This window comes from Pholcus phalangioides, unplaced genomic scaffold, assembly GCF_987345545.1.
Source record: "Pholcus phalangioides strain wild (caught in Gottingen) unplaced genomic scaffold, Ppha-v1.0 ptg000017l_1, whole genome shotgun sequence".
Lineage (NCBI taxonomy): Eukaryota > Metazoa > Arthropoda > Arachnida > Araneae > Pholcidae > Pholcus > Pholcus phalangioides.
This window is the reverse complement of record NW_028301610.1, coordinates 4,139,853-4,155,227: the sequence shown is the minus strand read 5'-3', so window position 1 is coordinate 4,155,227 and position 15,375 is coordinate 4,139,853. Positions and strand designations below refer to the sequence as shown.

General features: G+C 36.6%; 1 protein-coding gene across 2 annotated transcripts in view; it reads right to left on the bottom strand.

The window, feature by feature from the left end:
* The window catches only part of Ubr1 (Ubr1 ubiquitin ligase), a 62,044-nt gene that overhangs the window by 20,047 nt on the left and 26,622 nt on the right, over nucleotides 1–15,375 (bottom strand). For both annotated transcript variants that reach the window (XM_089246719.1, XM_089246720.1), the window contains exon 7: nucleotides 6,335–8,891. In XM_089246719.1, the coding sequence (XP_089102845.1) occupies nucleotides 6,335–8,891 (2,557 nt within the window). The remainder of the gene's footprint in view (nucleotides 1–6,334; nucleotides 8,892–15,375) is intronic.

The window sequence follows — 15,375 nt, the reverse complement described above, 5'->3', positions numbered from 1 at the left end:
TTTTTACTCATATTAATTCTTATGACACTCATGGTGAGACATTGAGAAACTAGCCATTTTCGGATGATGACTATTTTTATGGGCAGTATTGATTTAAGTATACAGTTACACCTTTGGCTAAGGAAGATGATCCATTCTGGAATCATATTCGTTAACCAAAATACAAAATATGATATCTGACAGGTTTCTATGGTAAATATTTTAAATTCCTTCCATGTAAACTACCCAAAATTTGAAGATAACTTTTGTAAAACACTAAGAATTGCTACACAAAAAACAGACTGAAAGCTGAGATAAATAACCCCAAAATCGGGTGAAGAATTTAAAGAAAGGATGTGTGTGCGTGAGAGAGCAACTGAGAACCTATTTATTTTACTTTATGTGAGATAGTCAATGCATTTCTCTGCCATACATAAAAATAGATAAGCTCCTAGAAAATCCAGATGGTTCAGTTTGGTACAACTCTGCACTAAAAGCAATCAAAAGTCTAGTCTCTCTCTCCTTTTTAATTGTATCTTCTCTTAGCTAAATCTTTAATTTTACATAAAATGACTCAATCTTTCTGAAAGAGAAATAGAGGTACATCTAGAAAGTGATTCTGAGATAGGCATAAATAAATTTGGTTCAAATGATAGTAATTATGATGATTGGATTAAGATGAAAATTAAGCTCACAATGCGGCTCTGTTATGTTAACGAGTGCACCTACATCTGCCAAGCCTTCGTTAGCCGAGGCAGAAATACTACGAAAAAAAATCTAAGTCAAAGTATTACTGTATGTGTTTTAGAAAACATAGTACTAAGTGCAAATGTATGTTAGTCTCAAAACTCAGTTACATAACATTTATTTTATGTCAATTACAGCTGAAAAATTGATTAGCGTTTAAAAATGAGAATAGTCTGTCCCTGATGATGGTCTCCAGGATTTCAGTAGCAGGGCTAAGGACCACCACTGGTCTGTAACTATTTAAATCATTATTATAGCATGTTTTATAGATAGGGGTTATTATTGCTTTTTTGAGTGAGTCTGGAAAAATCCCATTTTCTAAGCAATTATTAGCAAGTTCAGAAAAAGTCTGGAGAACACCATCTGGGACATATTTAAAAAACTTTACATTCATTGAATCAGATGTAGACAGAAATATAAAAGTTACTGATGATTTTGTTTTTTTTTGTCTCTATAACATCAGTTGGGTAAAAAATATAGAATTATGGTTATTTGGCAAATATTGTTTGTAATCATGTTCAGGGTGTTGAGTATTATCGGCAACATTGATGAAATGGGAATTAAAATTATTGGCAGGAGTTAAGGGGTCAAGGGGATTGGGGAGGATATTTTTTGTATTTTTATTTCATAGAGTTGATAAATTTCCAAACGTTGGTGTATTATTTTGGCATTTAGAGAATTTTTTTGAATAGTTTTTTGCATTTTTAATTTTTGATTTCATCTTTAATGTTATATTTTATATGCTATGCTTGCTGAAAGGTCATAGGGGAATTTTTTTGTTTTAAAGTATAATTTTTTTTGTTTGTTTTTGCTTAATTCATGATTTTCATCATTAATCCAAGGCTTCCCATAGGTTCTATTGAATGTGGTGTTGATGTATTTAGAATGATTTTAAAGAATAGTCTGCAGATTAGATAAAAATTTAACAAATGCTAGTCCAGAGTGATAGTGATCTATTTTGAATTCCTAGTTTTGGAGAAATGATGACAGATCATTGAAGCTAGTGATTATTTTTTTCATTTGATGTTTTACTTCATTTGATTCATGTATTTTTGAAGTATTAAATTGAAGTTTACAAATAGTTGGATAGTGATCAGTGATATTCGATTCAATTATATATGAATAGGATTTAATAATGTCTGACAAGTCACATAAGTATGTAATCAATGCAAGTTAGTGAACTAGGTCTAGTTATATCCATTATTAAAGGGAAAAAACATGTCTTGACATAATAGTCATATATTCTATTGTATCATCAGGTTCAGGATTAAGTATGTTGATATTGAGATGTCACCCATCAGAATAACATTTTTTGATTTAATGGTAATTAGTTTTGCATCTAGTTCATCCTTCATCAAAAAAGTTCATCACAGAAAATGAATGGGATCTATATAAACATAAAATGGTTAATTTGATTGATGGCTGATGCATAGCAATTGCTTCTGCCGTTAGCATTGTGAAAGAGTTGTTTGTGTATACTAATATACCACCAGATCTATTATAGTTCCAGAAACATGAAAAAAATTCTAAGTCTGACATATTGTAGAGTGTAATTTCTTCGTTACAAATCCATACTTCTGAGAGAATTATGACCTTAATATTATGAAGACAGGTGCTTATGAATGACATAAAGTGATCAAAATTAGCCTTTAAACTTCTGGTATTCAAATGCAATGCAGTAAAATTAAAATGGTAGTTGGATAATTTGTAATTCACATATTTGACACATAATAATTTTTTAGATATTCCAGGGTGTTCATTTTCGAGCTTTGATTTATGTAGTATTCAGTTAACATTTACAAGATTATCTATACGATTGATTCTGAAACACCATGGAATCATCTGTTTTGTGCATAAAAATATTGCTGTCTCTAATCCAACAGTATTTGAAATTAGTTTGTTCTTTGTGTTGCTAGGAGTGATAAAATAGGTATTTTATGTATGGGCATAAATGTTCATTGACATATATTGGTAGGGGTTCAAGCTTGCTTTCAATTGAGGATGCAACCAGTTTTTTAGATTTGGTGGATCTCAGGAAGTTGTCATGGTTAGATTTCTTGTCAAACTGAATAATGATCAGCTTTATTTTATCTTTTTTGGTTGTGGGCACTCTGTGAATTACTGCTATGGCACTGATCAGATCAGGCTGTATTTGATTCACCAAATTTTCTTTGATGGTGGTCATGTCTTCATTCTCTGTTTCTGGGAGGCCCCAGATTTCAATGTTGGTTCTTTGGGAGTATTGCTGTAGTTCATCTATTTTTATCTGTAGCTTTTTGACTTCCGATTTCAGGATGGTGTTTTCTGATGATAATCCTTGTTTTTCCTGTAGATCACTAATTTGCAATTAGTATAGCTTGTTTTGGCCTGTAAGTTCCTTGAATTGGGAGTATATGAAGTTTTAAGGATTTGATCTGATTGTGGAATGCCTCATTTATTTTGTGTTTACAATATTTTTCATTTCACTCGGCAGATTGGTAGTATCCAAGAGGTGTAAGGTCAGTTCATTGTCTGACGACGTGAAATCCAGTACATCTGCAGTAGTAAGAGCTTGTGTGCTCAAATCTGTTCCATTTACTTTGACTGTTTCTTTGCATTTCGGGTAAATCCAGTTCTGTAGGCGATCTCGTCCCAGTCTTTTGATCATTTTTGTCACACCACGGTCATTTTCTGCACACGAGGGCTAATTAGACCGGGACCTACAATTTATTGCCGATTCCGAACGGCAGGCTTGTTTTTTATACTCGTCGAGTGGTTGGTGAGCTAACCCCTCGATGGGGGACTCCCTGCGGTAGCAATTTTTTCCTGCGGTCAAGTCGCCGTTTTTTTTGTTGTACCCCTGTGTCAGGAAAGTTTTCTGACAAGGACGAACCGGGTATCGAACTCGCGACACCTCTAAACATCCTTTGGTACTTTAGGCGAGTATCTTATCGACCTGGGCTACCGCGCCCTCGTCCCAGTCTGCAGAATATCCTTTCAGTGAATCCCATACAACTATAATGATGATGGATCTTACATCTCGTACAGCTGATTTCGTCCTCGGGTGCTACGATGTTTTCCGCACAAGTTATCCGCCATAATGAACAACTTTAAGCATATGAGTGCTATTGATCTTTTAAATTGGTATCATATTAGTTTACGAAAATAAAACACACATATATTATGTATCCATGATGAGATGCAATATTTGTGTTAGCTATCTTTTTTTCCGTTTTTTAGAGCGTTTGAAAATAAAATAAATTGATGAAATAAGCTTCAAAGACAGAAAAAAAAAATCAGAGCTTAAAAAAAACACACCCACTCCAACGGGTCGTTGTCATATCCCAATAATTGAATTCATTCATATACTAGAGTATATTCACAAAATTGATTTTTAAGTTGGAATAATTAATTCATAAAAATTTATTTTCTGTGTGTGCTGGAAGTTAATTTTATTTTCTTTATCTTTCTGAAGAAAACCTGTATCTAACTCCCACGTCAAATTCATCTCACTGTACAAATTAACCCTTTAAGTGGTGCAGCAAAAATCACTAAACCCCCTTTAAGATGCCACGTTTTTTGATGAAGTAGGCTTTTTTCAGATTTTCAGCAGGTACAAATTAATCGGTAGAGGGAAATGTGTTCCACTGAATAAATCACTTACAAAATATCTGGGCTTGTCAAAATAGGAGGTTTTTAAGGAGGCAAGATATCTCGTTAATGCCACTCAAAGGGTTAACCATGTAAAGCAAAGAACACTTCTACATGTATACTAAAATTCAAACACCAATTATGCTGTGCATACATTTCCCATCTCCCAATTAAAGAGCATACATTCACCCATCTACACAAACAAACATATATAACCCAACACATATTTAACTTGAAAAAATATGTATTTTCTACACTGCTCAAAACAATTAGGGGAGCACATGGTTTTAACAAAATTACGCAAAGATGTATACCGATAATAACATAAAATGAATCATCCATAATTTAAAGCCTAGCAGGAAACGGAAGAAGAAAACTTCATATGCAAATCAAAGTTCATGATGTCAAAAACCAGAAAAAGGAGATAAGGGTAGAAATCGGGATGTTGCAGAAACGTCTGTTTTACTGCCGTAACTGTGAAATTCAATTGCGCAGTATTTTTTTGAGACAAGGTGACTTGAGGATGTCTCAACAACGTGATTTACCAGAATCCATGGCATGGCATGGCCAGGCAGACTGGAATCCGGGCAAACACAACGTAGTGTCGCGGACGCTGTTGGAGTGGCCAGAAGTGTTGTTGCAAGGCTGTGGAATCGATTCCAAGAAACAGGAAATGTTAGACGTCGACCAGGGCAAGGTCGGCCACGCGCCACTACAGCAACTGATGACCGGTATGTACGGTTAACAGCCCGTCGAAATAGAACTGAGAATGCTATGCAGCTGCAAAGACGGTTGCTCTTGGCAACAGGACGAAGGGTGTCCAGCCAAACAGTACGTAATCGGCTTCATGAGGGAGGGCTCTATGCACGTAGGCCAATGGTCTGCATTTCGTTGACCCCACGCCACCGTGCGGCCCGAAGAAGATGGGCTGCTGAACATCGAGATTGGGAGCAACATGATTGGAGCCAAGTGCTGTTTACAGATGAGTCCCAATTCAGTCTGGAGTGTGACACCCGACGTGTTCTGGTATGGACAGGGGCACTCGAAATAACCCAGCATTCGTTCGTGAAAGGTCTCAATACAGACGAGCTGGTTGGATGGTATGGGGTGGAATCAGCATAGGCAGACGTACGGACCTGCATATCATTCGGAATGGCACTTTGACGGCCCGAAGGTATGCAGACGAGATACTGCGACCTCATGTCATCCCTTACGCTGGAGCCATTGGAGATTCCTTTGTTTTCCAGGATGATAATGCCCGACCACATAGAGCTCGTCTGGTGGAGAACATGCTTGAAGCTGAAACAATACAGCGTATGGGATGGCCAGCGTGCTCTCCTGACCTGAATCCGGACGACGCATTGCTGCGCGACTAAGGCCGCCTGTTACTGTCCGACACTTGCAGATTGCACTTCTTGAGGAGTGGAACAGTATTCCCCAAAGTCTGATCGATAACCTCATCGCATCCATGGCAAACAGGTGTGCAGCAGTCTTAGCTGTTCGAGGAGACCACACGCCCTATTAAAACTCATGCATCATGTCTAAACAGTACTTTTTTTTTTATCGTTTACATGTAACCAAATTGTTGCCCTAAATCATCTTTTCATGTTTTTTCCATATTTTCAAAGAATTAAAGCTTAATTCCAAATTTTTTTACGTCTTTTCTCTGTATTGCACATTTATACGTGTGTACTATCCATTGTATGCCAATACATGGCTGTCTTGCACGGTTTTCTTCACTTTTTTGCTTGCTCCCCTAATTGTTTTGAGCAGTGTATATTTCTGAGACACATTATGTATTTTTCAATTCATCACAAATGGCTGATAATAAAATGAGAAAAAATTAATACATGTAAAGAAAATTCAAATATCTTTGGCTTGAAAAAGATTGTAATAAGCAAAGTTTACTGGAATTTTAAGACATGTACACAGTTTGATTTACTGTTATCTCCTAAAAAAAATTCTGATATAGACTCACCTGACTGGACGTCTTTGCTCTTTCCGTACAACAGACTCATAAAACTTTTGCCAACAGTCACTATGCATAACATGTCCACATGTACTGACATGAGGAGCACAGAAAAGATCTGCAGGAAGTTGCATTGGATCATAATTTTGTGGATCTTTCAAAACACGTTTACGATTCTTCGACAGTACAGAAGACTTCTGAACAAATGCAGCTAATACCAAGGCTCTACCTGAATAGGAGACATCTTGATCTTCTCTGCAAAGAATACAGGTATATAAAGCAGAAACAAGCACCTTCCCACATTGCATGCTTCCAATACTCACTGGATCATTTGAAGAAAATTCCATGTCAGTATCTGATTGACAACGTGCAATAGATCCAGGCTCATCTGAATCATGAAGATCTTTGAATAGTTCTGCATGCTCTTTGAGAAAGTTTTTTTGCAAAGCACTCATGTGTGCCATTATTCGAGCTTTCCGTGCTGCAGCCAGATCTGATTTATGTTTTTTATTCCGAATTGTAGATACTCCTGCTTTCTCAGCTATAGGTTCATCAGAAATCTCTGTTATTTCTCCTTTTTCTTTGGCTCGTTGAATTTCTACTGACTTGAACTGGGACAGCACCCATATCAGTAACTCTTTATGAGATTCAACTCGAGGGAAATCAAGACATTCTTCAAGAAGTTGTTTAATGCCTTTTTTAGTTGCTTTAGTGGTGAACATGAAATATGAATCCTGCCCATCTTTACATAGTGCACGTCGCTCTTCATGAATAGCCACACCAATAATGTGTAAAGCTTTTTCAAATTGAGCTTCTGAAAAAGCAGCACAGCTGAGATTTAATGCTCTTGCAAAAACAAGGTGAAGTACATGAAGCATGACATCACACTGCAACATGTTATTCAAAATAGCAAATCGAGTTTCAAATTCTGGGGGCACTGGAGGTGGACAACATAGCTCACTGGATGTTTGTTTTTTTCTTTTCAACTGAGCTTCTTCTGCTTTTGACTGGTCCTCTTTTGTATAATGATAGTAAAATGGATTAAAGTCTATAAAATATTCAGGTTTAAGCTCGTATCTTCCGGTTCCAGTTCCTTGTGGCTTACGGAAAGTTGCTACCTCATTAACAACTTTTTCAACGCCTGTTTCATTACTTTTATCTTTAGGAAGCATTTTGAAAAGTTGACTATGTGCCATTGGTTCAATACATAAGAGCTGAATTATTTCTTTCTTTATTCTATCTGTTTCTGTAACTTTGCCAATGCCTGGAGTATGTCGTTCTGAAATAATTGTCAATAACAAAGCAAGAAACTCTTCAGCAACAGTTAGCATATGCTTAATGTTATCTTCTTCTGATTTTCTTTGAGTTCCATCATAATTCTCATCAGCCCATTTTAGCAAACCAAACTTATAGATCAAGTGTATGAGAAACTCATTGCTTTCTATCATTGAAGCAGCTATCTGTAACATCATTATGTCACGGTCAAACATTTCTTCACGGAACCTCACATTATGATAAAAGTATATCTGATTAGACAAAGAATAGCCATTTCTTCGCCACATACCAGCACGAGATTGAGCTAACATGACTAGCGTACGCAAAGGTAATTCCATAAGATGTTCTGGACTAGGCCTTTCTGTGCTTTCGAATTGAAAATGAGTTCCATCATAATTTAAGCCAAACATTTCTAAGTAAAGGAAAAGACCAGCAGCAAAACGTGATAGGGGTAAATGAATTGTAACAGGCATTGAGCTAACATCATATTCAATACATGATGCAGAATGATTGGCTATCTCAATTCCAATACAAACAGATTTTGCTAAAACTGGTTGAAGAAGTCTTAAAGTAGCTCTGAAGACCTTCACATAAACTGCAAAATCAGTGACACACCACTGTATGAAAAGATATGATAGTGAAGCAATTTTCAACTGTAGATTGATACCTGTTTCCCATTCAGCTTCATACTCAATATGTTGGCCTACCTGTCGAGTAACAGCATCCATACCTTGCATAAAGTTGAGCAAATATAAGTAAGAGCTTACAATGCCATGGAGGAAATTTCTTCGTAGCTGATCATTCCACGAACTTGGTGTTGATGCAAGTAAGTACTTCAGATCATAAAGTATATAATGAGCACGTCTGAAAGTGTTATTTACGTTGTTCATTTGGCTCCTGTAAAAAGCTAATTTTCTATCTGAATTCAAATTTCTTTCACATTCAGCATAGAAAGGCCTCAGCAAAACTGTAATGGCATCATCTTCTTCTATAAGAGCATGAGCTAAACTAGGTACAGTGAATATTTGAACTCCAAGTGATGTTACAGATATAGAATGATCATGATCATCACCCATAAAATCTTTAATAATATAAGGGTAAATTTTTGTGAATGTTTTAGCAAAAATCTTTTTGCATTGTTGATCCATTAACATGCCACTAATGAATAGTTGATGCCACTGATTCCGTGCTGCTTTCCACAATTGGGTATCTTTAAGCATAACACTTTCCAGCAAAGTTGAATCACATTCTAATGTTCCAATCATTAATTTGCTGAAGAGAAGACGGAAGCCTAAGAGAGAAAGAAAAAAATAATAAAGCTAATGAGATTAAATAACTTTATGTTTGTTTGTTTTTATTGATTTAAATATATTCCAAGCTACAGAAAACAATCCAATTACAGCAAGGTAAGACATAGAAACGTAAATAAAATTAAATCCAACTGGATAAAATATACAATACACAGATATAAAACACAAAAATAAAAACAAACACAAGTCAATATAAAATAAGTAAAATGAAAGCCTATATAAAAAAATCACAGGATCAATTAAAAATAAAAACACATGATGATTAAAAAATAAAATCGAAAATAAACAAAAAAAAATTATTTTAACAACCACACATACAACTAATCATTTACAGAAGGAAAAAAAAAATTGCTCATCAATCGGAGAAAAGCTCTTATTTTACCAATAGGTGTTGCAAAATATATCAAATTCATCAGGCAAACTATTATATAAAATACAAAATCTGTTTATAGCACAAGAGAGACCAATTGAGGTCCTAAAGTGAGGTCCTAAATTTATTATACAAAATAATTTGACCTGTTGTTTTACAGTGTGACCAAGAATCCTATTTTGGGCAAAAGAAAAGAAAAATCAATATTACCATTAAGTAACAGGCAGAAAAATTTCAAAAGAATGAAATTTCTTCTCTTTTGGAGACTGGTAATTTAAAAAGTTTGTTGGAGGAAAGTTGTTGAAATTGCAATGTCATTCACATGTTCTAAATTTCTTAAAATACAAATATCGTATAAATGAATTTTGTATAATTTCAATATCATCAATAGCATTATTATAATGAGAATTCCAAACAACAGATGCATATTCAAGTGTTGATCGTATTATAGAGTTGAAAAGAACAATCATTGTATCCAAATTAGTGAAATCTTTAGTTATTCTTTTAAGCCAATTAAGTTTGGGATATGAATTAGTACAAATGTTAATATGATCACGAAAGGTAAAATCAGAGGTACGGGTGAAAGACATAACAAACCATTTGTTTATATCCAAGTGTAGATGATTCTCGATACACCAGTGGTAAATGGAGGTTAACTTATTTTGAATAATAGAACAAGATTCCAAATTTACAATGAAGTCAAATATTTTAAACTCATCAGCAAATAATAAGCAATTATGAACAGAAGCTGCAAGGTCAATAATAAAGATGAGAAACAATAGAGGACCAACAACAGACCCCTGAGGGACCCCAGATGTTACACAAACTTTGTCAGTAAGATACGAGCCATAAGATACAAAAATCAATGTTTTTTAGGTATGATGTAAATAAATTACAAATACAACGGCACAACAGGCAAAATGCCCAACGAGGTGGCTGAGAAAAAGATGCCCATAAATATATGGATGTCATATATTTTAAAAATATAGCAACCCAATTAAAAATGCAATTAACCAAAACTGCAAACAATATATACACATGATAAAATATTATACAATGCCCATAAAGAATACTTATGGTCGTCTTATTCTCAGTATGGATAGCTTCTCAATTTACCCCAACATGTTTATCGTATTTCTTTTTAAACGTGTCAATTGTGTTACAATTTACTATTTCCAGGGGTAAGCTATTCCACTTATTAACAACCCTATTAGAGAAGAATTCCCTGCGACACCATAGCCTTGCATTGTCCCTCACCAATCGATACTGGTGTCCCTTTGTAAAAGCAGTTGGCTGGCGGTGTACTAAAAGTTCATGGTCCATCCTATCCATCCCATTGAAAATTTTGAACACTTCGATCATATTTCCTTGACACCTGCGTTCACCCAACGTAAACATATTCAAAAAATGAAGTCTCTCTTCATAACTCAAGCCCCGTGTGCCAATAAAGACACGCGTAGCTCTTCTCTGCACCCCTCAACCAAGTCTATGTCCCTCTGTAGGTATGGTCTCCAAAACCTTACAGCATACTCCAGTCCAGGACGATCTAAGCCTTGAAAAAGCGGAAAAATGATTTTAGGAGAACGCAAAGAGACCTTTTTGAAAATCAGACCAAGCATTCTATTTACTTTTTTTGACCACCACTGAACAATGTTCAGAAAACCTAAGCCGCTCGTCAATGAGAATTCCCAAATCGGTGACCCTAGTTGCATCCAGGATAGTGACACCATTCAACTCGTAAGAGAACCGTGGGTTGTTTGAACCAAAATGAGCGACCATGCACTTATAAACGCTAAACATCATGCTCCATTCATCTGCCCATGCTGCAATCCTGTTTAAGTTGGTCTGGAGCAACTCCCTATCGTTTTGATTCCCGATTACCCCCATTAGCATCACATCATCTGCGAATTTGCTAGTAATCCCATCGATACCCTGATTGAGTTTATCGATAAAAAGTGAAAAAAGTATGGGGCCAAGGACACTTCCTTGAGGAACTCCACTTGTGACATCTGTCCAACCAGAGAATTTTCCGTTCATCATAACACGTTGCGACCATCTCTTAACCACGATTCTATCCAATTCAGCAAGTTGCCTCCAATTCCAATCTCGTGTAAACGCTTCAAGAGTTTACCTTGTTGGACCCGATCGAATGCCTTCTGGAAATCAAGGTAAACAACATCTACATTTTTGCCCTTACCCAAAGCCTTCGTCACGTGATCATAGAAGCAAAGGAGGTTAGTTACACATGACTTCCCCTTCCTGAACCCATGCTGATTATCCGACAATACATTATTCTCGTCTATCCACTTCACAAACTGCCTTTTGATAATTTCCAAAGTTTTCGAGAGGGAGCTCGTCAAACTCACTGGACGATAATTGGACACAGCTTTTCTACTACCCTTCTTAAATATCGGAACAACATTAGCAACTTTCCAATCCCTTGGGACGATACCCTCAGCAACACTACTCCTGTATATCTGTGCAACTGGCCCAAACAATTCATTAGCATATTCCCTGAGGACCCTGGGATAGATATCATCTGGTCCAGGTGCTTTGCTTGCACATACATTTCTTAGAAGAGTTAGGATCTCCACGTCTTCTACTTGAATATCGTTGAGGGTTTTATTACTCCATGTAACACCCGTATATCGAATATCATTGTCTCCATTAAAAACCGACGCGAAAAAGTCATTGAGAGCACTACACATGCCTATGTTGCTCTCTAACCTAGAGCCTCGTATGGAGAGGGAGCCAACTGTCTCCTTACATCCATTATTGACATATCGAAAAAACGATTTTGGGTCAGAGCCAATGTTATCTGCCAACCTAGAGTCAACTTCCTTTTTACTATCCCTTATCGCTTTCTTCAACACTCTTCTTTTATCAGTAAACAATGATAGGTCACCTCGTCCACTTTTATACTCTCTGAATGCTCTTTTTTTTTTTTTCAAGATAAAGGTTATGCATCCGTGAACCATAGAGGGTGCAATGTATAAACACGCTTTTATCGAACAAAGGGTATGACGTTTGTGCAAAACAGAGCACAGCTTCGTACTAAACTCTTTTCATTGACTTACCACCCCTAGTGATTCCAACCGGTCTTTGAAAACTTCCTCTAACCTTCCTCTCAAAACATCAAAGTTAGTTCTTCGAAAACAAGGAACCAGTCTTTTGTTATCAACCTTACCCGAGGAAAAGTTACAGTGAAATCTGACTATACGATGATCACTGGAAGAAAACTCTTCACCCACCGAAACATGTTCAACAAGATCCTCAGAACTAGTAAGAACTAAATCCAAAACAGCAGTACCCCTAGTGGCTTCTGATACATGCTGATACAAAAAAATCTTCGAGCACCAACTTAAGAAAGTCTCTTTCATCTGATCTCTAGATGAAAGGTTCTCCCAAAGGCTCTCACCTGGGTAATTGAAATCCCCTAGTATGAGAACCCTCTTACGCTTACACATGTAGGTAATTTCATCCTGAAATTTGACGATGTAGTTTTAATCCCTATTCAGTGGATTGTAACAAACCCCAACAATAAGTTTATGATGTCTTTTGTTTTCAAGCTCAACCCATATAGTTTCAATATCACTTCTCTGCACATTACACTCTCTAGCCTTCAAACATGATTTCACGTATATCAACACTCCACCCCCTTTCCTATCAGATCTATTTCTCAAAAAAGTATCGTATCCTAAGATGTGTAAGAAAGATTCATCCCCATCGTTTGCCCAAGATTCTGTAGGCATTTATTAGCACACATTTTAATTTGCCCGGTGATTTAGTGTCAATCGAGAAGCCATCCAAGTCAGAGATGGGTAATTCCCCGTCAGTACTGTTGTGCTTATCATTAACTAACCCGCATTCCCGACTACGTGGTCTGGGAGTAAAAAACCTGACCTAAGACTATTGTAAACCTCCCAGACCCCCCTCTTATTTAGATGGATCCCATCCGAACGAAGCCACCTATCGGTAAATGCAGGAAGCTCCAAGAAGGTGACCCCAAGTGAGGAGCAAATGTCCTACAGGCATATATTGAATTGGTGGATCCTACTCCTATACCCCCTACTACCCCTTGGCAGCACTGGAATCACTACCACATCTCTGAGCCTTCCTCCCTAGCGGATAATAGTAAATCCCGGTACTCTGAATGAGACTCACTAATATTCGCTCCTACCTGATTCGTTCCCACCCACAGAATCACCCGCAAGGGCAACTTTTGGCAATGAAAAACGTCTATAGTCCGTTTCAGGTTAACTTTGCAGTGCAGAGAAAGGTAGAGAGTGTATTCCTTCGCCACAAAATATAGTTCCCATATATCGGATGCTTACGATGATCATTTTGCAGAATATTTCAATTTTTTGAATGATTGAAGAAAATACTGAAAAAATATTGTTCTGAATCGATCTTTATTCGTTTAAGAATTTTAAATTAGAAAAAAAAATGGTCACCATTATACGTGAAAAGATTTTTCTCAGTGAGAATAAGCTATACCTTAACGCGACCGCGCATCGATATATTGGTTGAAAGGCTTTCGTTGTCATAGCAACGTGTGATGCGGTTCCCTCGTAGCTTCCCTTCCACTGCAAAGTTAACCTGAAACGAACTATAGAACGTTGCCAATCTTTCCCCCAGGAAGACAACAGCGCTCGAAACCCTGAAGTTCCCAAACCATAGAATCGCCGATGAATAAACCCCTATCACTATCCCCCTCTACCTCATCCACGACCACCCATTCGCCCTCTAAACTGTCGTGGTCATAGAGACAAGTATCATCAAAGAAACCAATATTTTTAGTTTGTACATTAATATAGAGTGGCTAACACAATCAAATACTTTAAGCGAAATCTGTGTAAATTACATCGAGCTGACATCTATTAGCTATGGCTTCAACAATATGGGTATTGAGGGAAAGAATATCTGTAGATCTATTTCTAATGAAATCATGTTGATTTGGGGAGATAAAATCTATGCTCAAATTAATATCTGTATCACATACAATGAACTTAAAAATTTTAGCAAAAGGTGACAGAATGGCCACACCTCTATAATTTTCAATTTTATGTCTATCACCATTTTCAAGAATTGGAACGATCCTTGCTTTCTTCCATTCCTCCAGAAAGATTCCATTTTTAATAGACATATTAAAAATTAATAAAAGTGGGTACAGCAAATGCTCAGCACATGCTTTGATAAAATACATAAATATGGAAGTATACCATCAATAGTCCTGGAGCTACTTCCTGTCAATCTTTTTATATTATATTTGATGTCATTTATGGAGATATAAGAAATATTTACAACATCGGGAGAAACAGGAAAGTAGTTGTTTGACACAGAAGAACAAATTTAAATAGAATATGAAACCTTTATGACAGACAAACAACTACAGTAAAACCTTGTTAAGTCATCACTCCGGTTATGTCATAATTTTTATTCAGACCCTTCCAGCTCTCATAGGCCACAATGTTATTAAACCCTTGTTTACTCATCGCTAATTTCGGTTAAGTCGTCACTATGAAAAAGTTTGAGAAAGAGGAACAGACTATTTTTATGGCTCCCATTAAAAAAAGAGCTTGTTAACAGCATTGCCATATGCTTAAAAGTGACCATAAAATCCTATACACCCAAACGGAACAGTTTAAGTAACGAAAGTTACGCTGGGGAAGTTCATTTGCCGACTAAGGTTTTTGAAACGTTGGGGACTGTTCAAGCTAGATCTCATTTCTGCCTGGGCTCCATTGGAGAAATTGGACAAACCGCAAGACACCCAAGCTCTGTTGCAAGAAGCAACGTAAGCACTTCGCCGGGGGAGGGGGGGGGGCAGGGATCTCCGGCAAAACCAAAATTTATTGATATGTCAAAGATTAGATATAGTGCAAGGAAATCAAAAATCATGTAAATCTACGAATAAAATTAATCAAGTTAAAGTCAAAGTGCAACGGGCACGGATAATAAATAATCATAGAAAGCATGGTCTCTACTAATTTAGGGATTGAAATTTAAACAAAATATCTTTGCTGAAAAAAATTAGACATTCTTTCCCAAGTTGAGGTCTTCTGTTTACTTTTCCCTGCCCAGGGCCCCTCCAC